At 41.1% G+C, this 27,013-nt stretch overlaps 1 protein-coding gene across 1 annotated transcript in view; it reads right to left on the bottom strand.

Moving 5' to 3' along the window:
• Positions 1 to 27,013, bottom strand: part of LOC145355508 (uncharacterized) — a 207,281-nt gene that overhangs the window by 91,428 nt on the left and 88,840 nt on the right. The window contains exons 12-13 of the mRNA XM_080207731.1: positions 16,191 to 16,259; positions 13,188 to 13,256 (exon numbers count right to left, since the gene is read on the bottom strand). Of these exons, the coding sequence (XP_080063857.1) occupies positions 13,188 to 13,256; positions 16,191 to 16,259 (138 nt within the window). The remainder of the gene's footprint in view (positions 1 to 13,187; positions 13,257 to 16,190; positions 16,260 to 27,013) is intronic.

Genomic DNA, 27,013 nt, shown 5'->3' with positions numbered 1-27,013 from the left:
ATTCTCTCACAGTACACCAAGATTGGTGGCATAATGGACAGTGAAGATTGAAATGGGATCTTGATCAGTTGGGCCAGTGGGCTGATGAATGGCAGATAGAGTTTAATTCGGGTAAATGCAAGGTGATGCATTTTGGTCGAGTGAACCAGGCCAGGACTTATTCAGTTAATGGTTAAGGATGTTGGGGAGAGTTATAGAACAAAAAGATCTAGGGGTACAGGTTTATAGCTCCTTGAAAGTGGAGTCACAAGTGGACAGAGTGGTGAAGAAGGCATTTGGCATGCTTGGTTGCAGCAGGTGGTCAGGAAGGCGAATGGGATGCTGGCCTTCATAGCGAGGGGGATTGAATATAAAAGTAGGGAGGTCTTGCTGCAGCTGTATAGGGCATTGGTGAGGCCGCAGCTGGAGTACTGTGTGCAGTTTTGGGCGCCGCACCTGCGCAAGGATATTTTGGCCTTGGAGGGAGTGCAGAGGAGGTTTACTAGGCTGATACCGGAGTTGAGGGGATTGAGCTATGAGGAGAGGCTGAATAAACTAGGCTTGTACTCGTTAGAGTTTAGAAGAATGAGGGGAGATCTCATTGAGATGTATAAGATGATGAATGGGATGGATAGGATAGAGGTGGAGAGACTCTTCCCGCTCAAAAAAGACAGTAGGACTAGGGGGCACAGCCTCAAGATAAAGGGGAGGCGGTTTAGAACGGAGTTGAGGAGGAACTTCTTCACTCAAAGGGTGGTGAATCTCTGGAATTCTCTGCCCGTTGAAGTGGTGGAGGCTGCCTCGCTAAATATTTTTAAGAAGCGGGTTGATGGGTTCTTGATAAGAGAGGGGATTAAGGGTTATGGGGAGAGGGCGGGAAAGTGGAACTGAGCCACAACAGATCAGCCATGATCTTATTGAATGGCGGGGCAGGCTCGAAGGGCTAGATGGCCTACTCCTGCTCCTATTTCTTATGTTCTTATGTTCTTATTGAATACGGGAGTTGGGACGTCTCGTTAAAGTTCTACAAGACATTGTAAGGCCACATTGGAATAGTGGGTGCAATTCTGGTCATCCTATTATAGAAAGGCTATTATTAAACTAGAAAGAGTGCAAAAAAGATTTACTAGGATGCTACCAGGACTTGATAGTTTAAGTTATAAGGAGTGGCTTGATAGGCTGGGACTTTTTTCTCTGAGGTGTAGGAGGCTTAGGGGTGATCTTATAGAGGTCTATAAGATAATGAGGGGCATAGATCAGCTAGATAGTCAATATCTTTTCTCAAAGATAGGGGAGTCTAAAACTAGAGGGCATAGATTTAAGGTGAGAGGAGAAAGATACTAAAGGATCCAGGGGTCAATTTTTTCACGCAGCGAGTGGTGAGTGCCTGGAATAAGCTGCCAGAGGTAGTAGTAGAGGCAAGGGGATTAGTGGGGTAAATATATGGGGTTTATGGGGATAGGGCCTGGGTGGAATTGTGGTCGATGCAGACTCAATGGACCAAAATTTTGTCTTTTAAAAGGCGCTTAGACAGTTACATGGGTAAGATGAGTATAAAGGGCAGCTGGGACTACTTAGGGTTAAAAAAGAGATGGCATGCACAAGTTGGGCCAAAGACCTGTTTCCATGCTGTAAACCACTATGACTCTACAACTCTACATAAAGCCTGAAGAATTAAAACCACTTCCAACTCCTGGGTAACTATAGTACTGGCCCACCCCAACTACCCATGGGGCTCCTCAGCCCATCACCATTCCTGATTTACCACAGGACTCCCACTGACTATCCGCCAACACCCGATAATACCACAATCCCCACCACAAAACCGCAGACCACCCTCCCACCTCAATAACACCCCGCTCCCCAACTACCCCATGTGACTGCTCATGGACTCCGACCGCACACAGCAACCCTGACTATGCCACCACCCTCCATTCCCCACTCGTCACTATCCCTTTCCCCATGACTACCCCTGCAACCCCTAGATACCTTCAACTCTCTCACTGACCACCCAAACATCCAGTGACCACTTCCCCACTGACCGGCTCTCCCACTAGTTTCCCTACCTACTGACCACCCCTCCTGCTCCCTACTTGACTGACCCTACAAACCCCCCTCCAAATTCAACCACTTATCTCATTCATTTACCTTCTCTCTGGCTTCTTAAAGTGGCTGGGCCTTTAAATTTATCTGCATTACGGTTGCTGGTTCCATAATAAACGAAGCGATTCATCCTTAGCTTTGACTCATCTGCCTTCAACACACAGTCTTGAGACCCCGCTTCACTGTGCTATTCTCAAAGTCAGAGGGTGAGGCAAGGATGGTGCTCCTCTTTCTCAGGGTAAGTAACTAGGATTGGACTGGCAATCCGGTTGTGATTGTCAGTCTTGTATTTTGCTCTGTACAAAACTTTCACATTTCGTATCATCTGGAGATTATCCACAAGAACGGATAATTAGGATTAGATTCACCCCATTCACAATTATTAACTCCTTTACACCAGAGGTAATGATGTGGGACTAGGAATAAAAGTAATTGCAGGTGATTATATGACTCTGATTGGATAGACAAGGATGGAACCAGGTGGATGCAGTCCTACCAAACTTGGTAATAGTGGGGCGATGTTGGAGGAAGACGATGTGGTTAACTGTGCCAAATGCTGCAGCCAGGTCAAGGCGGGACAGCTTACATTTGTTATGATCTCATGAGATATCATTTGTGTTTTTGACAGAGGGCACAATGACATGGTGAAAACTTGATTGGAGGGATTTCATCATGGAATTCCAGACAAGAATCATAGAAGCCCTACAATACAGGAGATCATTTGGCCCATTGAGTCTGCATCAACCACAATCCCACCCAGGCCCTATCTCCATAAACCCCACATATTTACCCCAATAATCCCCCTGACACTAAGGGACAATTTAGCATGGCCAATCAACCTAACCTGCACATCTTTGGACTGTGGGAGGAAACCAGAGCACCCGGAGAAAATCCACACAGACATGGGGAGAACATGCAAACTCCACACAAACTGTGGCCCTAAGCCAGAATTGAATCCGAGTCCCTGGCACTGTGAGACAGCATTGCTAACTACTGTGCCCCTGTGCCATCAATGCAATAGGATAGGCATACATTTGAGTAATCACATATTCAAGGACCTTGGAGAGAAGAGAAAAGGAAGGTTGAAGATAAGGTGGTTGTAGGGTTTTTTTTTTGAAAAGATGAATGATGATAGCAGATTTGAAGATAACACCAGGAGAAACACACAGAGGAACAGTAATGTGGGTACAAAGCAATAGAACCATGCTGTTCTGCAAACATATTATAGCATTGAGGTTTCATGTTGGTTGTCATCAACTTGGAGAGGGTGGGTATTAGACAATGCTGGATGCATTCCATTCTATACAGATACAGGAAGCATTTCAGCAATTCAAGCCTTCAAAGGCAACAGCTGCATTGGAGAGATCAGTACAAATCCCATGGAGAGGCAAAATCATTATATTTTCCAGGAGTTTAGCAAATATTTTCATCTGAGAATCTTTATATACATCATGTAGTTTTTAATTTGACATGCTTGCCAGAAACAGAAACTATCACATTAATTTAAAAATTCTGTCCTATGTGAATTGGTTTGAAGCATTGTGCCATTGCTTGAATAGCAGCAATGTACAAAACAGCAGTCTGCTGTGCTGGGAACTTGTTAAAAAGTCAGCACCCATTTGTGTAGGAACAGGGCAAATATGGGTATGAAGCATGCTGGTGGATGAAGTTTTGGAGCAGAATCCAGTGATGTGGATCACACCCATTGTTCAAGACTCCACTTGATTTTCATTCCATTGAGATTCTATAATGGATAGCACCTGCCCTGATTGCGTGCTAGGAAGCGAAGGTGGAAATTTAATTAAAATTGGTGAACTATTTGTGAAACTGCAAGAGATGTTAACAACTTGCTAAGACTATTTAAACAAAACATGATATCCAGGTTCAGGCTGGCCTTGGATTTCCTGATTTGAAAACACTTTCTGGCTGTATTATCACATGAAACTGGGTGACAAGAATATCTACCACTATTTCTACAATTAACTAACAAATAAAAATGTTAAGAAATCCAAATTTAAAAATATACCTAACGTCAAATACTTATAACACATTCCCTATTTTAATAGTATTAAGATTGAAGCCTCTGACAAATGTGTATTGGAATAGGAAGAATGGAAAGAAGAGAGATTGTGAAAAGGGATACTTGTGTTTTGTATTTTCCTTTTTCAGGCAATATTGACTCATCAAAGTGTTCAAAATGTAATGCCTCCCACATTTTCCTGTTTTCACTTGCAATTTTTAAGAACATTTATGCTTCCTATCATCAGATTCTCAGAAGTGCTTTAACATTTTTCACATCTGTAAACACGATTTAGTATTTCCATCTAACTTGGCAATGAATAGTTTTTTCTGGAGTTCAGATGCTGGCATGTCTCCACATGATTTTTGAACAGCCTTATCAAATTTCCTCTCAACCTTCTCTAAAGAGACTATCCCTGGCTTCTCCAAACTATTTGCATTTATTTATTTTGTGTTGAATGCTAAGGAAAGAGGATTTAGACAAATAATTGGGTTCTGAAAAAAACTGAACATTCTAGGAAAATTATTAATATAAATAATCAAATACTATTTAGAATATTATGCATAGATTTTCAACTTGCTGCATGGTCATAAAGCAAGGATAATTAGCATTCCAATTTGGCTGAAATTGGTGGAAATGCAAACAGGGCATTTTCTGTACAGGTAGACAATTTGCAATGGCAGCTTTATACTTGAGAATCAAATTGAAAATTGACCCTATTGTTCAAGTCACCTTGGAACAAAAGTGTAATCTGTGGAACCAGCCATGGGGAATGAGGATATTTCCTCAGAGGGATCGATAATGCACTCCAGCCCCTGCAGTGCTCAACGAGCATGGAAAGTCTCAGTGGTGCCCTTGGACACCACATGCCCCCTCTCCAGGGACATCCAACCACGAATTGTAGCTGCGGTAAAGACAGTTGGGTCAGACAATTCCCTTGGTCACCCACTACCTGGACCTACTTATGGCAAGTTTGGTCAGGCTCAGGAGCAGGTTCATGAGGTGGTCCTCTGCCTTCTCCACCCCCCCTCCTCAATGTGTATCCATAGATCAGGAGCATGGGACTGAAGTGCAAACAAAACATCAATAAAAGGTTTTCAAGGTAACTGAAAAGGGGGTGCAGCCTATCACATAAAACATAGACATAGTCCATAGACTCTGCAAGATTTCAAAAAGGGCAAATTTCCTGGGAGCCCGTGAACCAGTGCAACCAATGGTTGCATGGCATTGCTGCATGCACCACCCTCCACTCCAGGTCCACAAGATAGTTGGGGAGGATCCCTCTGTAGAGGGATCTCCAATGGGGACTTCCGAAGTAGTCATCTCATCAATGCCCTCCACCTCTATGTACTCAACATGATACAATTAGCAGATTTTTTTCCTCAATAAATTTCTGCTGGCTTTCCTTAATTAATTCACATTTGTCCAACTGATTGTTAATTTTGTCCTGGATTTAAAGCCTCCCCAATAGCACTAGCAAATCATCCCACAAGGACATAAGAACATAAGAACATAAGAAATAGGAGCAGGAGTAGGCCATCTAGCCCTTCGAGCCTGCCCCGCCATTCAATAAGATCACGGCTGATCTGAAGTGGCTCAGTTCCACTTTCCCGCTTTCTTCCCATGACCTTTAATTCCCTTGCCTACCAAAAACCTATCTACCTGTGTCTTAAATATATTTAGCGAGGTAGCCTCCACCACTTCAACGGGCAGAGAATTCCAGAGATTCACCACCCTTTGAGTGAAGAAGTTCCTCCTCAACTCCGTTCTAAACTGCACCCCCCTTATCTTGAGGCTGTGCCCTCTAGTCCTGCTGTCCTTTCTGAGCAGGAAGAATCTCTCCACCTCTACCCTATCCATCCCCTTCATTATCTTATACGTCTCTATAAGATCCCCCCTCATCCTTCTAAACTCCAACGAGTACAGACCCAGTCTATTCAGCCTCTCTTCATAATCTAACCCCCTCATCTCTGGTATCAGCCCAGTGAACCTCCTCTGCACTCCCTCCAAGGCCAAAATATCCTTGCGCAAGTACGGTGACCAAAACTGCACACAGTACAGTTGATCTCTGCCCTATTCATGTGCATTCCTTCCCACTTGTACTGTTCCCATCTCTCTTTGAAATGGACCTAATATCCCAGGAATCTAATATCTTCTCTCATGCACCATCTCTCCAATCATGTATCCAATAGAGATAAATCAAGATATTTGAATAATAATTTATTCTTGTACTTTACATTATCTAACCAAAGGGGAAACTATCCTTGGAACTCCTCCTGATGTTCTGCTGTAAGTTGGTCAGAAGTTCAGTGCAGTGGGAGAAGCTCTGAGGAAATATGTGCTAAATTTAAATAAGATTGATTAGAAAGGAATGAGGGCACACTTAGCTGGAGAGGATTGGGAAAGGAGTTTAGGGAAAAGATAAATTGATTGGCAATGGCAGACATTTATGAAAATAGTTCATGACTCACAACAAAGATATATCCCAGTGAGGAAGAAAGATTCTAGGAAGGATCAACCATGATTAACCAAGGCAGTTAAGGATAGTAGTAAATTGAAAAAAAAATACAATTTGGGAAAAATTGGTGGTAAGCTAGAGGATTGGGGAAGTTTTAAAAAACTATAGAATATGTCCGAAAGAAAATAAAGAGGGAGAAGATAAAATATGAGGTGAGTAATATAAAAATGGTTAGTAAGAGCTTCTTTAAACAAATCATAAGGAAGGGAAAGGCCAAAGTGAACATAGGCCCCTTCGAGAATGAGAGTGGGGAAATGATAATCAGGAACCATGAAATGGCAGAGAAGTTAAATTAATACTTTGTTTCAGTCTTCATTGGGATATTAAAAAAAGTAGTTACAGAGATAGTAGACACACTGCTAGTAATCTTCCAAGAATCCTTGAATTTTGGAAAAGTTCCAGAGGATTGGAAAACTGCCAATGTAACACACTTATTCAAAAAGGGAGCAAGACAAAAACAGGTAACTAACTATAGGCCAGTTAGCTTAACACCTGTCATTGGGAAAATGTTAAATGTCCATTATAAATGATGTAATAGCAGAGCATTTAGAAATACATAACGTAATCATTCTGAGTCAGTATGGCTTCATGAAGGGGAAATCATGCCTGAAAAATTTGTTAGAATTCTTTGAAGTGGTCACAAGCAGGATAAAGGGGACTAAACTTGCCATAAATAGGTCCAGGTAGCAGGTGACCAAGGGAATTATCCAACCCGACTGTCTTTACCACAGCTCCAATTCGTGGCTGGGTGTCCCTGGAGAGGGGGCATGTGGTGTCCAAGGGCATCACTGAGACTTTCCATGCTCATTGAGCGCTGCAGGGGCTGGAGTGCATTATCGATCCCTCTGAGGAAATATCCTCATTCCCCATGGTTCCCCATTCCAAAAATATTATATAACCATGGAGCAAAAGCGAGGGCTGGGGACGGAGAGGTGGGATAAATACAATAACATTTACTCAAGAAAAAATACTCGGGAAACTGATAGAGTTAAAGACCAATAAGTCAACTTGCCTGATGGATTGCACATTGGGATATTAAAAAAGTAGTTACGGAGATAGTGGACACACTGCTGGTAATCTTCCAAGAATCCTTGAATTTTGGAAAAGTTCCAGAGGATTGGAAAACTGCCAATGTATTCAAAAAGGGAGCAAAACAAAAACAGGTAACTAACTATAGGCCAGTTTGCTTGACGCCTGTCATTGGGAAAATGTTAAAAGTCCATCACAAAGGATGAAATAGCAGAGCATTTAGAAATACATAATAGAATCATTCTGAGTCAGTATGGCTTCATGAAAGGGAAATCATGCCTGAAAAATTTGTTAGAATTCTTTGAAGTGGTCACAAGCAGGATAAAGGGGAACCAGTGGATGTCATATACTTGGATTTCCAAAAACTGTCTGATAAGCTTCCACACAAAAGGATACTTAATAGGATAACAGCTTACAGCGTTGGGGATAAATCATAATCCAATCAAGTACTATCAGCATAGTTTCATAAGGAAATAGTGTTTGACTAATTTTTTTAGAGTTTTTCGAGGAAGCCTTAACCAAAGTGGATTATGGGGAACCAGTAAATGGGTTGTATTTGGACTTCCAGAGGCATTCGAGGTGTATCACAAAATGTTAAGTTAGCCCATGGCGTTGGAGGTAGTATATTGGCATGGATAGAGAATTGGCTAGTGGGCAGGAAACAGCAAGTGGGAATAAGGAATTATTTTTCAGGTTGTTGACCTGTAACCAGTAGAGTTCCACAGGGATCAGTACTGGAATCAAAATTGTTTACAATATATATTCATCATTTGGAGGAAGGAAGCAAATGTACTGTAGCCAAATTTGCAAAGGACACAAAAAGGTGGAAAGACAAGTTGTAAGAGGGATACAAACAGTTTATGAAGAGATATTGATAGGTTAAGTAAGTGGGCAAAAAGTTGGCAAATGGAGTATAATGTAAGAAAATGTAAAGTTGTTCATTTTGGAAGGAAGAACAAAAGAACAGAACATTATTTAAAATGGAGAAACACTGCAGAAAGCTGCAACACAAAGGGAATTGGATTTACTTGTGTATAAAACACAGAAAACTAGCACACAGGTGCAGCAGGTAATCAGGAAGGCTAATGGAATGTTGGCTCTATTTTAAGGGGTTTGGAATATAAAAGTAGGGAAGTCTTGCTGCAACTGTGCAAGGTACTGGTGAGATAATATTTGCTGTATTATGGACTCCTTATTTGAGGAAATATATTTTTACATTGGAGACAGTTCAGAGAAGGTTCACTAGGATGATCCCCAGTATGAACGGATTGTTTGATAAGGAAAGATTCAACAGGTTGGGACTCTACTCATTGAAATGTGGAAGAATGAGAGGTGATCTCATTGAAGCATGTAGGATTAAAGGGCTTGACAGGATAAACGCTGAGAGGATATTTCTTATCATCACAGAACATCTCTCTCAACTTTGCGCGAAGAAAAGTCATGCAATGGAGTAATAGTTAAGAAAGCCAATGCCAGAAATCTGAAAGGGTTCAATTCTGGCCTCAAGTGACTATCTGTGTGGAATTTCCATGTTCTCCCTGTTTCTGCATGGATTTATATTGGTAAACCTTAAAAATAATATATAGTTTTAGGACCAAAGAGCATAGTCTTAGAATAAAGGGGTGCCAATTTAAGACTGAGATGAGAGGGATTTCTTCCCTCCGAGGGTTGTGAATCTTTGGACCTCCTTGCCAAAGAGGGCTGTGTGGGTAGAGTCCTTGTGTATATTTAAGGTGAGTTAGATAGATTTTTGATTAGTAAGGGAATCGACGGTTAGAGGGAAAGGGCAGGAAAGTGCACGTGAGGAATGTCAGATCAGCCATGATCCTATTAATGGCAGAGCAGGCTTGATGGGCTGAGCAGCCTACTCTTGTCCATTTCTTATTGTCTTATATTAGAGGATTGGCTAATTGATGGAAGACAGACAGTTGGGGTAAGAGGGACAGTTTCAGGATGGCAACCTGAAACTAGTTGAGTGCCACAAAGAACAATGCTGAGGCCACAGTTATTTACAATATATATTAATGACCTGCATTAGGAAACCAATGGTAATTTTAAGGGATTTCGATTTATATTGGTAAACCTTAAAAATAAGGTATAGTTTTAGGTTGGATTAATTGAATGTTTTGGTCCATAAAAGAGACCTGTAGTTACATTCAAGCTGTGGGTATGCCGGCGTTGGACTGGCGTAAACACAGTAAAAAGTCTGACAACACCAGGTTTTAGTCCAACCTATTTATTTGATAATAGGTTGGACTAAAACCTGGTGTTGTCAGACTTTTTACTGTGGTTACATTCAAGCTGGACAGAGGTGATTGTGTGTGCGACGGTTGGTTAAATTCTAACTGTGACGCCAGTTAGTACGCTTAGAAAAAGCTATGATGTGAAGAATAAATATAGTTGCTCAGCAACTAGAGGCCCTTAAAGGAAAAAAAAACACTTTATTTGTTCTTCAGTTTTAACTGGAAGCTACAGCAGCTGGTGACAGGCAGCTAGAGACAGAACATCTCTCACAACTTTGCTCGAAGAAAAGCCATGCAATGGAGTAATATTTAAGAAAGCCAATGCCAGAAATCTAAAAGGGTTCAATTCTGCCCACAAGTGACTATCTGTGTGGAATTTCCATGTTCTCCCTGTTTCTGCATGGGTTTCCTCTGGGTGCTCGGGATCCCTCCCACATTCCAAAATATGCGGGTTAGGTTGATTGCCCAAGCTAAATTGCTCCTTTGTGTCAGGGAGATTAACGGGGTAAAATACGTGGGGTTACGGGGTAGGGCCTGGATGGGGTTATTTTCTGTGGAGGCTCGATGGGCTGAATTGCCTCCTTCTGCACTCAGGGATTCTATGGAATGGATTTGTTGGTAGAAGTGGAGCGGAAGCCTTGTTCAAGAGTGTCCTTAGGAAGATTTGGACTAAATTTGGAATGCAACTTGCCACTGAAAAGTATTACTACAAGAGAAGGCTTTAAAGTGTATTTCAGGAGTGGAGTTTGGAAACTCTCACATGACAAATCATCCAGAGGGATTCTGAGAAGAAATTCACAGACACTAAATTGGGTTCAGAGAGAAGTGCGTATTTGACCACAGCAAATCTATGCGCTTTAAAAAAGGATTTTGTGTGTTAATAAAACCATTGTAGCTTCATATGCACTGTGTCATTCGTGTTAGGCTTAAAACCTGTGTGTATTTGTTAAGCTGAATGGGTCGTGGGGGTGGGGGTCAGGGTGGGAGTAAAGGAGTATTGTATTATAATACAATTTATTCATGTTTAATACATGTTTTTTCCTTGTTGTTAAAACTAATCAGCAGTCCTCTTACTCTGTTTTTCCACATTTGATTGAAAAAAAGTAAAAGTTACAGTATTTTGAGCCAGGATTCCATTCTGGGATCTTCCCATCCAGTTAGAACATCAACTGGGATTGTAACACTTGGATGAGGGAAGTCAAGGTACTATTGCCAAGTTTTCAGATGACACAAAAATAGGTGTGGAAGCAAGAAGGATATAGACAGCTTAAGAGAATGGGCAAAAACTTGGTAGATGGAATATAATGTAGGAAGATATGAAGTTTGGTAGGAAGAATAAAAGAGCTGAATATTATTTAAGTGGAGAAGGACTGCAGAAAACTGTAGCACAGAGGAATTTGGTGGCTCTTATGCATTAATCACAAAAGGCTAGCATTTAAATTCAGCAAGTGGCAGGGAAGGCAAATGAATGTTGGACCAAAAGAGAAAATATTGGAAAATCTCAGCAGGTCTGGCAGCATCTGTAAGGAGAGAAAAGAACTGACATTTTGAATCCAGATGACCCTTTGTCAAAGCTAAAAGACATAGAAAGTGGGAGATGTTTATACTGTAGGATGAGAGAATGAAAGATGAATCATAGCCACAAAAACAAGGGGAAAGGCTTAGAGGTGCTAATGGCAGTCCATAGAAAGAATAGAAGGTGTGGATGGCCATACAGCAAAGAAGCTGAAATCAGACGGTAAACTGTGACAGATGAAGATCTGGGGGGAGAGGTGACATGAAATGTTGGCCTTTATTTCAAAGGGAATGGAGTATAAAAATAAGGAAGTCTTGCTAAACTATACAAGGCACCAGTTAGACCACACCTGGAACACTGTAAACTGTTTTGTTCCCCTTATTAAGGAAAGAAATACTGGCATTGGAGGCAATCGAAAGAAGGTTCACTAGGTTGATCCCGAGTATGGAGGGATTTTCGTATGAGGAGAGGTTGAGTAGATTGGGTTGTACTCATTGGAGTTTAGAAAAATGAGAGGTGGCCTCATTGAGACATACAGGAGTCTCAGGGAGCTTGACAGTTAGATATTGAGAGGCTGTTTCTCCCAGTGGATATGAACACAGGATATATTTTCAGAGTAAGGGGATGCCCATCTAGAGGTAAGAACAAATTTCTCCTCTTAGAGAATAATGAATCTGTGGAATTCTTTACCGCAGAGGGCTGTAAAGGCTGAGTCATTAAATAGGTTCAAGGCTGAGACAGACAGATATTTAATCAGTCAGGTCATGGAGGTAAGGCAAAAAAGTGGAGTTGCTGATTATATCAGATCAATCATGATCTCATTGAATGGTGGAGCAGACTCCAGAGGCCAAATGATCTATTTCTTATGGTTTCATGATGACTATACAGCAAGTCAAATATATAAATAAGTCATCATTTCCAGCGTTGTATGCTTTCATTTAATATGGAATATTTCAGTGTACTCTCTTCATGAGGTGATACTGTCATTGAGTGCCAATTCCTTCATCCACAGGACTGCAAATTGGTGTCAAACAAAACTCAATGAGGCAAAACAATACCCTTTCTTTCCTTGTTTGCCTATTCTGCACAAAAATACAATGCTTGCCTCGTTAAAGCAATAGTTGCACAATTAACCCATCACAATGCACTTTTGTAAAGGTGGTTTTAGCTTGGGACCATTCACTTGTTTCCTCATGCCTAGGCATTAGAAAATAGGATGATTAGACGGTGTTACTGAAAATGTGGCTGATGCAGAGCACAAGTAACCTCAAAAAGGATTGGAAAATGAGCGAGGATGCGCCACCTTCCCAGTGAAGGCTAAGGAGAAGCCGGAATATTGTGGGTTACAGAAATTCATGGTAATTGCCTGCAAACAAGAATGTTTGAGGTACAATGTAATTAAATGTAGGTCTTAAAGTTAACCTTAGAGGATGTGCAAAATCTACAGTTCTCCTTTGGAGCAACCTCTCAGGAGCTTTGTCTTCATTGCAGAAACCAATCTGAACATTTAACAGCATATCTCTATTCCAGAAAATCAAATACTTAAACATTTAATGTCTGAAATTCTCAATCTTGTACTTCTCATGCCCATCTTTCAATTGCCATAGATTCAAAGTTCATTATTTCCACGCAGTTTATAAATTAATCATAAATGAGAAACAGGTTAAGATCTAATAGCAAAGGACATAATATAAACTTCAGTATTTTGGATTTTCTGGAATATAATTTAAAGTGATTTGATAATTATAGCATATTTTAAAAATATTTAAAGCTGCCTACAGGTAATCCAGGTTCTCCAATCCCAGCAGAACCAGTGGGGCCAGTGCTTCCTTGTGAACCTTTTTCACCCTAAGGACAAAAAGACATTTCATTCAGTTAGTCATTTTTTCAAATGATGAAGTAAATTAGAGAAGTTCACAGATATTATTTCAAGGAATAAATTAGGTATTTGGGGATTTCCCTAAATTATTTAAAACACATGTCCTAGAATTTACTAAAAAATTATTCAAATACATCTTTACCAACAGAAGAAACTTTGTATTCAGGAGAAGATTATATGATGTTATCATAATCTAAACAATGGGGGAAAATTTTGGTTTTACTGCGTGGGTAGTAATATTTGATCAGATTGCCCATCCATTATAGAATCCATTTAATTTTTATTCTATTGTGAAGAACATCCAGCACAAAAGAAGGCCTTTTGGCCCATCCAGTCCAAATTGGCATTTATTCTCCTCTCAAGACTTTTTGCATCCTTCCTCATCTAATCTATCAGCATAATAATTCTATTCCCTACTTCCTCTTGTGTTTATCTAGCTTCCTCTTAAATGCATCTATACTATTCACCTCAAATACTCCTAGTGATGAAAAAATAAATACTCACATTTATAGTATAATGCTTCATTTATTGTAACAAGTTTCACATTCTGAAAGTCCTCTAAGTAAAGAAGTTATTTCCGAACTTGCCATTTGATTTCTTGGTGACAATCTTACAGTGATGACCTGTGAGCCAACTAAGTTTTAGTAAACTTTGATCCTGCTCTGTATTCCTTCATTTATAATTATAGTGAAAAGCTGCCTGTCTAGAGTAGATACTTCTGCCAATTTGAGTACATATCTATTAACGCTATTTGAATCCTACCTCCTATGCATTTCTTCATCCAAACCAATAAATTGCCTCCAATTCCATGCACTATCATATTTTTAATATGATTATATAATTTGAGATATATGCAGTTTAGACATTCTACTTTCAAAAGGACTCTGATACTCTGGCCCTGGCCATGTGCAGCAGATCTCTGCTGCTGATCAATCCAATCAGCAGAATTGCCAATTCAACAGGCTCCATGATTCTCATGAATCCTGCACTGAAAGATTGAGAATACCACAGTGAGCACTGAGGAGTCCTAACAGAGTTCTGACACTTAACACTCCATGCATCTGTAACTTCTACCCAAGTGCTTTCCATTACCTGTATGAATTTCTGATCTCCCTCACATCACTATCTCTGACACTACAGTCACATCCTCACACATTCCTCTCTATTCCAGCAGGATAAATGATGTTGAGCCTCCATTGTTTGGCAAGGCAAATACACCAAGGCAGTTGACGTGATGTATATACATTTTAGCAAAGCATTTGATAAGGTTCCCATTGGTAGGCTACTGCAGAAAATGCAGATGCATGGGATTGAGGGTGATTTAGCAGTTTGGATCAAGAATTGGCTAGGTGGTTGATGGGAAATATTCAACCTGGAGTTCAGTTACAAGTGGTGTACCTCAGGGACCTGTTTTGGGGCCACTGCTGTTTGTCATTTTTATAAATGACCTAGATGAGAGTGTAGAAGGATGATAATAAATTTGCTGATGACACCAAAGTCGGAGGAGTTGTGGACAGTGAAGATGGATGTTACAGTTTGCAGAGGGACATAGATAAGCTGCAGAGCTGGGCTGAGAGGTGGCAAATGGAGTTTAATGCAGAAAAGTGTGAGGTGATTCACTTTGGTAAGAGTAACAGGAGTACAGAATACAGGGCTAATGGAAGGACTCTTGGTAGTGTCGATGAGTAGAGAGATCTCGGTGTACATGTACATAGATCCCTGAAAGTTGGCACCCAGGTTGATAAGGTTGTGAAAAAGACATACGGTGTGTTAGCTTTTATTGGTAGAGGGATTGAATTTCGGAGCCGTGAGATCATGTTGCAACTGTACAAAACTCTGGTGCAGCTGCACTTGGAGTACTGCGTACAGTTCTGGTCGCCGCATTATAAGAAAGATGTGGAAGCATTGGAAAGGGTGCACAGGAGGTTTACCAGGATGTTGCCTGGTATGGTGGGAAGGTCTTATGAGGAAAGGCTGAGGGACTTGAGTTTATTTTTGTTAGAGAGAAGGTTAAGAGGTGACCTGATGAGGCATACAAGATGATCAGAGGGTTAGATAGGGTGGACAGTGAGAGCCTTTTTCCTCGAATGGTGATGGCTGACATGAGGGGACATAGCTTTAAATTGAGGGGTGGTAATTAAAGGACGGATGTCAGAGGTAGGTTCTTTACTCAGAGGGTAGTAAGGGCGTGGAATGCCCTGCCTGCAGCAATTGTAGACTCGCCAACTTTAAGGGCGTTCAAATGGTCAGTGGATAGGCATATGGATAACATTGGAATAGTTTAGGTTAGAGGGTCATTAGATTGGTTCCACTGGTCGGCGCAACATCGAGGGCCGAAGGGCCTGTACTGCGCTGTAATGTTCTATGTTCTATTGTCTCATGGCATCAGAACCTGCCCCCATCCACCCCCACCTGCACGGAAAATAACATTTTAAGTCATGATGATGTTGAACAGGGTGAATGGTGTCTGTTATCACCATCATACCTTGCCGGAGGTGCTCCAAAGTTACGAGCTGTGTACTGCTGAGATTTGACTTGAAAAATGCTTCTACATTCTTTGGGCTTGGTGTTCCAAAGTATTAATTTTTGTTTCCAGAATGTGCAACTAGATCTAGCTCCGGATATTAAACTGGCAAAAAAAAATCTTGCCAGAGAGATTCACATTTTTAAAAATTCTCTGCATTTTGAGCTCACACCACCATTCCTGCACAGAGTCTGGGCTCAAGATTCCGCCGTATGATTTTTATACCTTCCTTGTATAACACAGATTACTGACAATGCTGTTCTGCACACAAATTCCCATAGGAAACAACAAATGCTGATTTTTTAAGCAAATCTGAGCAACAACACATTATGTGCCATATATATGTTAATTGCAAGTAGAAACAAGGTGCTCTGATTACCTTTGGACCAGGGTATCCGATCCCAGGGTCTCCTATTGGACCACGTAAACCAGTAAGGCCACGATCACCCTTCAAAAGATAAAAGTACAATTAATGAATAAAAGGATGTAACAATGTAGTAGACCATTACTTTATCTTGTAGCAAAAACTAATGATTAGAAATTCCTGCATATTCATCTTATGAGAAAATGCACAGTGAGTAGGCACATTGCCTGTGCGATAATTAGAAAATGGGCAGGAACTTCCAGCCATCAACTCTAAAGAAGGATTCATACATACATACAAACATACCAATTAAGTAGAGTAGGCCATTCAAGAATGTACAGAAAGGGCAATTCTGATTTCCATGTTATGCATCTGATTGGAAGTTTCTATGTTTCTGACAAAACTATCTTCATATCCAAATTTTCCAGCTTGATTACAACTGTTGCGCAATTTTCCTACTCACACACTGGCAAACAGAACAACACTAATCACATTGCCAAAATGATATTTATGGCACCAAGCTTCACAAATAACACATTCACATGCAATAATAAATAAACAGATGCATGGATCTTTGCCCATGATACTACATTTTCAGCCTAGCACCACTAATTGTTTTGTGTGCGTTCAGTGCAACAATACTAATTCCTGGCCTGCAAACATCCGCACTACTGACTTTAGGATGGAAGGGCAGTAATTGATGAAGCAACTGAAGATGGTTGGACCTAGGACAGTATCCCGAGAAACTCCTGCAGCAATACCCTGGGAGCATTTTGTACTATTATGTGCATGATTTTCTGCTTTTCTTCACCCTCAATTTCCCTGCTGCTTTCTAAATATGATAAATGTACACTTCCAAGATTAAATTAAGAGCTCCTGATTCTCAGAGGGTGGTGAGTGAATGGAATCGGCTGCCATCGGTAGTGGTGGAGGCAAACTCGTTGGGGTCTTTTAAGAGACTTCTGGATGAGTACATGGGACTTAATGGGATTGAGGGTTATAGATAGGCCTGGTAGGTAGGGATATGATTGGCGCAACTTGTGGGCTGAAGGGCCTGTTTGTGCTATGTTCTTTGTCTGTTAAACCCAGAGTCAGCTTCATTCCTCACCCTCAACCCAGTATGAAAACCACTTTCTTACACCTGCAAATATCATCCCACTTTGTCCCTACCTCCAAAAGCACAATTCCCTCCTCCAGTTCATTGTTACCTCTCTTTGTTTGCTGCTGAATCACTAATCCCTAACTTGACTCCTGCAACCTTCCTTCTGATAATCTCCCCATCTCCATTATTTACATCCATTATTTTCACCCTTGGCCTTGCTCATAACTACTGGTGTCTTGTGCCCAAGCACTTTAAGATTTAAAGATGCAAACACTTTAGTGTTTGCGTCTTTAAGTCTTTCCAAGGCCTCACCTCTTCCTATATGATTGATCTCCTCCACCTCTACATTATTGTGCACACATTACATTTCTCTGACCCTGACTTACTCTTGACTTCCCACTTCCAACATACTCTGGGCATGCGCCCTGCAAACTTCCCTCCCTGAATACTTCTGTCAAGTAATTTCCTTCCAGTTGTCAGCAGCCTTTTAAAAACACTCTCAATTGAGTTCTCCCATTAATCTTTGAGTCCTTCCATTCATGCCACGTTGTGTACATTTACACTTTCTGTCTTGTAAAGTATTATAAGCCCTCCATTTATGAGAAGAGTATTAGATAAATGCAAGGTGATGTTGTTGTTATCTTCCTGGAACATGACACTGTAACTTTGACATATTCATGTAATTATAGTTAGGGAGGTTAGTAGAATGACAGAGTGATTGCAGAATTGAAAGAAGAGTCCAGGTGCAGGCTGTGAACAGCAAGATAAAATTCCATGAATTACAAAGATTTCTCTAAATGGCATTAAGCTAATAATTCACTATAAATCCTCCAAATGTGCTGGCAGTCAAAAACCAGTCAACTTATTTTTCAGTATATCACTACCTTTTGATGAACATAAAGCATAAAGAAAAACACTGGCTTTGCTATAAAAAGATACATGCTGTCTAAGCTTGGAGACGACAGGATCATCGTCAGATCACATGATTACCAACAGTAAAGGGAACAAAAATTGATACTACATTAGAAGAGGATGCTGATAGGTTGGCAAGTGATTCTGATTGGCAGAGACATTTCCATGGCAAATGCAGCAGAGCACAGTTAATTGCCAAGCCTTTGTTCAAATTCAAAGCAAGCAGTTGAAAAGGTGCAATGCTATTTGCAAAGGACAGGCTTCTAGCATGAGTATGTGAGTCACACTGTGAGCATTACCAACTTAAAACTATCAGTTGGATTCACATTCTCCGAATGATTTTCTGGTTTCCTGGTCCACCACCTGCTCTCCATATTGTGGCAATTATTCATTCAAATTGCATGATTTCCTTTGCAATTATGAAAAATAAATACAAATAAACACTGCTTTGCCAACCATCTCTGTTATGAAGTAACCCCTTTTCTTTGCTTCTTTGATATCCTCTTACCTCTATTTCTTTTGTCCTTTTATATTCCCCAATCAAGGAACAGCACATTATGGAAACATAAAAATGAAGGTAATTTATCCTCCTGAAATCAATTATGCCATTCAATTAGAATTTGGGTAATTTGTCCCTCAATTCCATTTATCAGTCTCTGCTCCATAATGCTGGACATCGATTACCTAACAATAATCCCTAATGAAGTCTTTGAAGTTACAATTGTTTTTTCTGGGAAGCCATCCCAGATTTCTATCTTTTGCTACCCTTTGGGATTTTTATGGGGGATTTGAGTTTAGAAGAATGAGGGGAGATCTCATTGAGACGTATAAGATGATGAATGGGATGGATAGGATAGAGGTGGAAAGACTCTTCCCGCTCAGAAAGGACAGTAGGACTAGGGGGCACAGCCTCAAGATAAAGGGGGGGTGGTTTAGAACGGAGTTGAGGAGGAACTTCTTCACTCAAAGGGTGGCGAATCTCTGGAATTCTCTGCCCGTTGAAGTGGTGGAGGCTACCTCGCTAAATATTTTTAAGACGCGGGTTGATGGGTTTCTGATAAGAAAGGGGATTAAGGGTTATGGGGAGAGGGCGGGAATGTGGAACTGAGCCACGACAGATCAGCCATGATCTTATTGAATGGCGGGGCAGGCTCGAGGGGCCAGATGGCCTACTCCTGCTCCTATTTCTTATGTTCTTACTTTAACTTGCATCTAACTTGGGATAAGCATTATAGTACATGTTTGAAAAGTCATGGATTTCTCAATGTGTCTGGGGTGGTTTTTCTGCAGCAATATGCACTAGAATCAGCATGTCATGTTGGAGTTAGTAAAGGGAGATTTAGTTATCAGCCTGACAGTGTGTGAAAATTTATCTAACAATGGTCATTATATGACCAACTTAATGTTTGAAAGTGAGAATCATAAAATAAGATTCTAAATTTCGGTAAGGCTTATTTAAATGGATAAACGGACAAGTTTCTTTCAGAAAAATAACAAAAGATCAGTGGGAGGCGTTCAAAAATAATTTAATGTGACACAGAACCAGATTATGTCCCTAAGGGGAAAAGGCTGTACTTGTCAGTAGGCAAAAGACTACAGAAAATTAACGGAAAAACATACAAAAATGTGAAAAATAACACAGATCCTGACAAATGGGAAAAATACAAAGAACAGCAAAGGGAGACATAATAGATAATAAGAGCTACAAAAAGGGAATGTGAAAAGAAACTTGTAAGGAATATCAAAATCAACATTAAAACATTACAATTGTATTAGGAAAGAAAGAAGCAATGTGAACCCTTTGAAGTACATTAACGGTGATAGTGACAATGAATAGAGGAAAAGATGAACACGCTGCAACATTGCCTTGGATCAATATTTAAAGTACAAGAAGAGGTCAGCTTGCCAGATATCTAAAGGAAACTAATATTGAATCAGGAACAAGAATTTATCAAAATTAACATAAACAAAATAGCAGTAATGGTTGTAATATGTGCCTGTATGCATTGTACGCAAAGGTGTCCAGTAGAGCAAGGGTTAATATTGGACTGGAGACTAGCACCACTTATGCTACGCTATGTAGAGTCACATGGTTACATGGATTCAGAGACCAGACTGGAAACAGAAATCTGCAGGTAAGGAGCTAGCCTGCATGGTGGAACAACACCACATACAACCATACCTGGGAACTATAAATAGTTAAAGACTACCAGTAAAATTTTCATGCTTAAATATACAAGTCTCAAGGTCTCACCAATAAGACACCTCATTCGGACTCGAAAAATTAACTCTGTTTCTTTCTCCACAGATGCTGCCAGACCTGTTGAGGTTTTTACAGCATTTTCTGCTTTCCTTATATGTGCTTGTGTGTACTCTCATGTTAGAATTTAGGGTGAGTGCTTAAATGAACAATTATCTTTCCTTCTGACACCTGGGATTTCAGCAGTTCACTCTCACCCTGTTACTAGCAAAAACAAAACAGAAGAGGTCACTGGAGCTTTGGTCACCAATGGTCTGGTGAATGAAAAGCAGGGCTGAGAAATATTAAGTTTGGATGATTAAATGATGCAAGAGGATATATATAAGACTGAATGGAATTGCATAGATATGGCCAGCTGAGCATATTGAAGGGTACATAGTTGGGGATTTTAAAATCAATGTATTTGGAGATAAGGGGCTAATGTGGTGTAACAAATGATGGCATTGATGGGTGACTGGACCTTGATTTGGGGGCCAGACAAGAACAGGTCAAGTATGGATAGAGTTGGTGAAATTGAATCAAGAAGTGAGATAATTTTGGCTTTCAGCATTAGAGTAGTTGAGATAGGAGAAAAGGTTTTACTCACTGATGTGCTGTCTTTTGCATGAGACATTAAACAGTAGTCCTGTCAGGCTTCTCAGTGGTAAAAATTTATCCCTCAACTAACATCAGTAAGAAAGATTATCTGCTCTTATAACATTGCCCTTTGCTGGACCTTGCCATGTGCAAAATGGCTGCTGAATCCCCTATCAGTGACTATGTTTCAAAAGAGCATATTTGGCTGTAATGTGCTGTCTGATGCAATAAGTTCATGAAAATTGCTATATATATGCAAGTTCTTTCTTTGCTATAAATCCCTGATTATTCCTTGGCATTTGTAACTGAGTCTTTTCCATGCACATAATTAATTTATTTCTGGTTCTGAGTCATGGCAATTTGTCAAATTCCAATTCCACATTTTAGGACAGTAAACCATAAATACATTGCATGACTCAAAACAAATTTAATTTAATCCTGGCCCTAAGCAAAATGCACGCATAAAGTCAAGAGTGAAATAGATTGCAAATCCATTTCATGTACTCACTGTTTATTGTTCAGTGACACCATCAAAATCAGAAAAAGAAAATCTCTGGCTGTTGCAATTGTATTGACCCATTGATCATTTTGAACATTTTCTGCTTTTATTTCGTAAGTCAATATTTGCCAAGCATATAACATTTTCTAGCCCTAGTGTTCCACAACGAACTAACAAATAATTAATTATAAAAGGGCAGGCAGGGTATAGTTTAAGATTTGCACAAATGTGATGAACCAGTTTCAAGTTAGAAGGAACACAGCTACAGCCTACATGACTCATGTAGCATCAGGTCATCTTTTCACTGAGATTTTTAGAAACCCATGCAGCTAATGATATATGTCTACTCATCTGTCAGGGATCATGACATTGATTGGATCAAAAATTTAAAATGGGAAATTTTAGTAGAATTACTGGAACCATCTTTTTTGTGGCAATTTACACCCATTAGGTCAAAATCACTGAAAAAATGATGTAATCCCTGATTGCTGACTATCACAGTAAGTGTCCTAACAAGAACTTGGTTAATATTATCAATGTGATGGCCTTCAAGTCAGCACAGAGTGAATAAGTGGTTTCTACCAGTTCAAAATGTTATCATGGAATCAGAAAAAATATTCTCTTCCAACTTTTATTTTGTTAAATGCATTTTTAACACTAAATTCAAAAAATGTAGCTAGACTTAGTGATGAAACCAAATAACAGAAACAAATGATTAGTGAGTGTAAAACTCTTTAATCCTATTCTATCAGGTCAGTCAGTACATTCAATTGCGTATTCAGTAATTGCAATATCTCCTAAGCCATACAGAACAAGTAACTCCCAGGATTGATCCAAGAATTGTGTGCAGTTACTGGCTTCAACTAAGTAGCAGCAAAGAAGTTACTATTGGCTACTGAGCACCTGGACACTGCCAGGAGTCCTCCAGGATGCGAACATGTGTTAACAATTTCACCATTGTCAGTTTTTTGCTTTATCAGGCAAAAGTTGCTTCTCAACATCCTCTCTTTCATAATATAACTTGAAAAACCTTTTTGCATTGATTTTGACATCCCTTGCAAGTTTATTTTTGTACAACCTTTTTGTAGCCTTGTGTTTTGCCACTTTTGCTGTTCTTTGCTTTTTCCTATTTACAGGGTATGTGCCAATTTTTGCATCTTTGTATGCTTTTCCTTAGTCTTAATTAATCTCTTACCTCTTTAATCATTTATATTGTTACTTTTTGGCAAGTGGAACTCACTCCCCTTCAGGACACAAACTGTTTCTATATCACATTAAATCTTCACAAAAATATACTTTATTCATAAAACTGTGAGAACTTTACAATCATTCCAAAATGACCAATGCACAAAAGACAACAATGCTTTACTTTATTCAGGTTGTTTACATACATCAAGTAACATTCTGAGATGCTTCATACAGCCAAGAAAAGGTTTCAGACATTTAACAATGGTCTTACAACATTACAGTTACTTTAAAGATTGTTTACATAGAAAAGATTGCACTCCAAGGTGCTTCAGTACAACTGAGATGCATGTAATATTCACTGTATATGTGGTTGAAAGGTCTTACTTAGTTGCACTTCTGCGACAGCTGCCCCAAGCTTTAGCGCGTCCCTCAGCACTTTGTCCTGGGCTTTGGAATGTGTCAGTCCACAACAGTCAGTCTGGGACAATTCTTGGAAGGCCAACAAGTTTCAGACAGACCAAAGAGTGTCTTTCACTGAGTTGATGATCCTCCAGCAACATCTAATGTTTGTCTCAGGGTTCATGGCTAGGAACAGCCCATAGAGCACAGAGCGGTTTGGGATGAACCTCGACAAAAACCACTTCCTTTCTCTCAAGGCCTTCTTTGCAAAGGCACGTTCCACAAAGAAGTGGACAATGGTCTCTTTCCCACCACAGTCACATCAAGGGCCAAGTGCAATGGGATAAGACTCCGGACATGTATGAAGGATCTGACGAGGAGGGCCTTTTTCACCACTAAACAAGCTAGATCTTGGGTGCTTGTTTGTAAATTCTGGTGATGGCTCTGACTGTTTGCTCAGGGAACCATCCGACAGGATTGACCGCCTCCTTCTTCCATAGGGCCTCTAAAAGATTACAATCAGACCACTGCCTGATGGATTTGTGGTCAAAGATGTTTTTCATGTTTTCATGAAGGACAGGTGGTATGGCACTGTCCAACTACTTGGAGCATTCCGCGACATCTTGGTCAGACCTATCCTTCCCAACACAGGGAACAGGTAGAATCTCAGTACGCAGTGACATTTGGTGTTTGCATACCAAGGATCTAAGCACAAATTGATGCAATTGCACATTAAATCCTGTTTTGAACACTTTCCACTGGCCTTCTATCCTTTCATTCATGAACAGAATTTCCCAGTTTACATTGGACTTCATCATATTGAAGTCAGCCTTAATCTTTGGGCAGAATTCTCCATTTTGTTTTGAAGCGCAGTGACAGTTGTTCTGATGGTGCCATACCCACTGCCTGGGAACTCACACTGAGGCTGCACCTAGAACCTTATTAATTATGCATGAGCTGATTCGTCCACCACCATCAGTTGGAGAGTTCGAAGGTTTACCAGGGAACTGTGCTAGATGTCTAGAGCCCAGAATCAAAAGGCTAGCAGCTTCAAGAAGAAGTCTACATCCAATTCAAGCACCATGCCCTCAAGGCCTTGATTCGAGGGATCTGAGTGCAGAGGCATATTCTCTACCCAAGGGAAGGCTCATGGAAGCACATCATCCTCAGCTCTCTGGTCGAGATGGCTGTTGCCTAAGAGATCAGTAGAAATGGCAACATCCAAGAAGCAGTGGCGAACCTGGACACAAAATCACTGCTGGGGGGGGGGGGGGGGGTGCGCGCAGGGCAGGGGGGGGGGGGGGGGTGGTGGGTGGGGGTCAATGAGAAAGGATGGCTGTGCAAGGGTAGTTGGGGGACAATGGGGCATGGTGGGAATGTCCACAATAACAACAACTGAATCCAGAACATCTGCAGAGATGGTTGCTACCCACTTCTGAAGATGTGATGTCCTCTATCAGCTCCCTCCATGATGAGACACTCAGCATGGCATCATATACTCAAATGGAGACTCTCTTGATGAATGTCACACATCCCTTCTTTCACGTTGATTACACTTCATCCTCTGGTCCGACTGGGGAAGGCTCACCTTTTTGCATGGTAAAGGGCAGAGTAAACTGTGATCATGCAGGACCCTCTCCGATTCATGATGCAGAGTCAACTGAGCAGTCCAGGGATCTGAATCACATCTTCAGAAGTCCTATGATCTGCTCTATGAGGGAGTGTGTGAGCAGCATTGTACCTCTCCTCAGCATGATCTGAGGGCGACGCGGGATTCATCAGCCATTATTTAAGTGGGTAGCAACCATCCCTGCAGTTGTTGTTATAGTGGACATTCCCACCCTGCCCCCTTGTCCCCCACTTACGCTTGCACAGCCCTCCTTCCTCACTGAGCTCCTCCCCGTTCCCCAGCAGCGATTTTGTGTCCAGGTTTGCCACAAGTGTAAGTGGCAATGTAGGCACAAAGTATCACAACTTGGAAAATGAGAATCTCATGGCGAGATTCATTTTCTGATTCTTCCCACCCCTCACCAGAAAGGTCAGGAACCTCATTTCAATAATTTTAATATAATTAGCAGTCTTCCTCACCATATTGTCTCCCCACATTTGGAATTCCCCCTCGCTGACATGATGTTCCATCGGTGAGATGTACAACTGCTTTTCACAATCAGGAATCAGAGGGCAATGGTAAGTATAGCCCTCAGGATGGGGGTGCAGGGTGCAACAACAAGCATGACTGGGCTCTAAAAGGCCCTGTAGTGGCAAGGGCCAAGACAGGAGACTTCTTCCTCACAAAATGCTGCAAAATATGGTGAGAGAAACCCGCTGTGCTGCCTGTGGATTACACACTAGGTTTTTCCCCTCAGCAAGCGCTCTGTGCAAATAACTAAAAAATCCACCCTTGTCTTTGTCAACAGGCCCCACGCCCACCCCCCCCCCATGTCCCCCTGCAGAAGAGGACGCGCAATTCCAAGGACAGAGAAAGAACCAAGTTTGGTCCTCCATTGGCAACCACTTTGATGGCCACTGGCAATGCATGTTTCAATGTGAAGAAGGTCTTTTCCAGGAAACTGCAGATGACAGCAATGACCTTCTGTGAATGTCTCAGCCTCTTGAGGCGCTGGTACTCAGACATGTCGCAAGATTTGATTCTTCTCTGCCTGCAGAACCTCTTTTGAGGGGATTGCATTTTTCAAGCCGTATTTCTGTGTTGATCCTTTGTACTATGGAGCAGTAGGTGACTAAGGTCAAGGCAGTGATATTGATGCTGCTGATGATGCTGTTCCTCTTCCTCTTCATCAGAGATTCAAGATCGAGCTGCACAAGCTGATCCCAGGCTGCAGTGAAAGCTGACAGCAGGGAAGATCAGATCAGGGTGAGTAAAGTAATAGGTCGGTGAAATAACTTGCACCAGGCTAGAAATCACAGCTATTATTCTCCCATCCCGACCCGCAACTTTACTGGCAGATCAGAGTGGGAGATGCGCGTCACCAGCCTTGTTCTGGAATTTGCACATGCACCGAGAACGCATACGCATCTCCCAAAGCCGGAGAATCGCGGCCGTAATTTCACTTCTTCACTGGTGGGCCCCGATTCTCCCAAAAGCGCTGAATTGGTGGGAAAACTGTTCCAGATTCCGACTGTTTAGTCAGTTCAATTTCTCACCTGAATCTCCTCACTCTGTGCAATACAGAAGTACCAGTCATGAATCTCATTAAAAACACTGGGGGCGGGGGGCAGTGTGCCTATTCACACCAGCCTGAAAGCTCATGCGCAGTGGTCCCAATCTGTCAGACTCCCTGTTTGCTGGCCAGTTCTATCGTCGACCAGCCCGGGACCCTTCAGTGCACCTTCCGCCGCCGCCGCCGCCCCCCCCCCCCCCCCCCCCCCCGCCCAATGACCCAAACGTGGCCCGCTCACCTTTGACATTTAAAAGTTTGCTCTGTGTAGTTTTACATTCTTTAGTTTCTTCCATATAAAAGAACTCTTGGAATATTGGGTACAGTGCAGTTTAATTCATGGTAAATTTATATCCTGCTGTATCACTATCACGACTACTTTTCTTTGGTTGTAAATGATTGTATTTTAGTTGTCATAAAAAAATCAAACTGCTTTGCAGGATATAATATCGAAATTCTAAAGACCCTGAAATCCATTATAATGTAAAGTATTTTAAGTTATCTAGCTACCTTGAAGCAGTGGCCTTGATTCTACTGCCTAATTCTGTTCAGTTGCTTTTCAGTTGTCTTTTATTTGTCTGTTTTTCTAAGCAATTTGGCCTGTAGGTGTTTCGCCATTGCTTAACTATATATAACACCAATCTTATCAGAAAAGTGGTGTTAGCCATTAGGAATACAACGTAGTCTACAAGGATGTTGCCTTTCCAAGGGAAAATATGGGCC

The sequence above is a fragment of the Carcharhinus amblyrhynchos genome, chromosome 2 (assembly GCF_965287045.1).
Source record: "Carcharhinus amblyrhynchos chromosome 2, sCarAmb.v2.hapA, whole genome shotgun sequence".
Lineage (NCBI taxonomy): Eukaryota > Metazoa > Chordata > Chondrichthyes > Carcharhiniformes > Carcharhinidae > Carcharhinus > Carcharhinus amblyrhynchos.
This window is presented reverse-complemented; position numbering and strand designations above follow the sequence as displayed.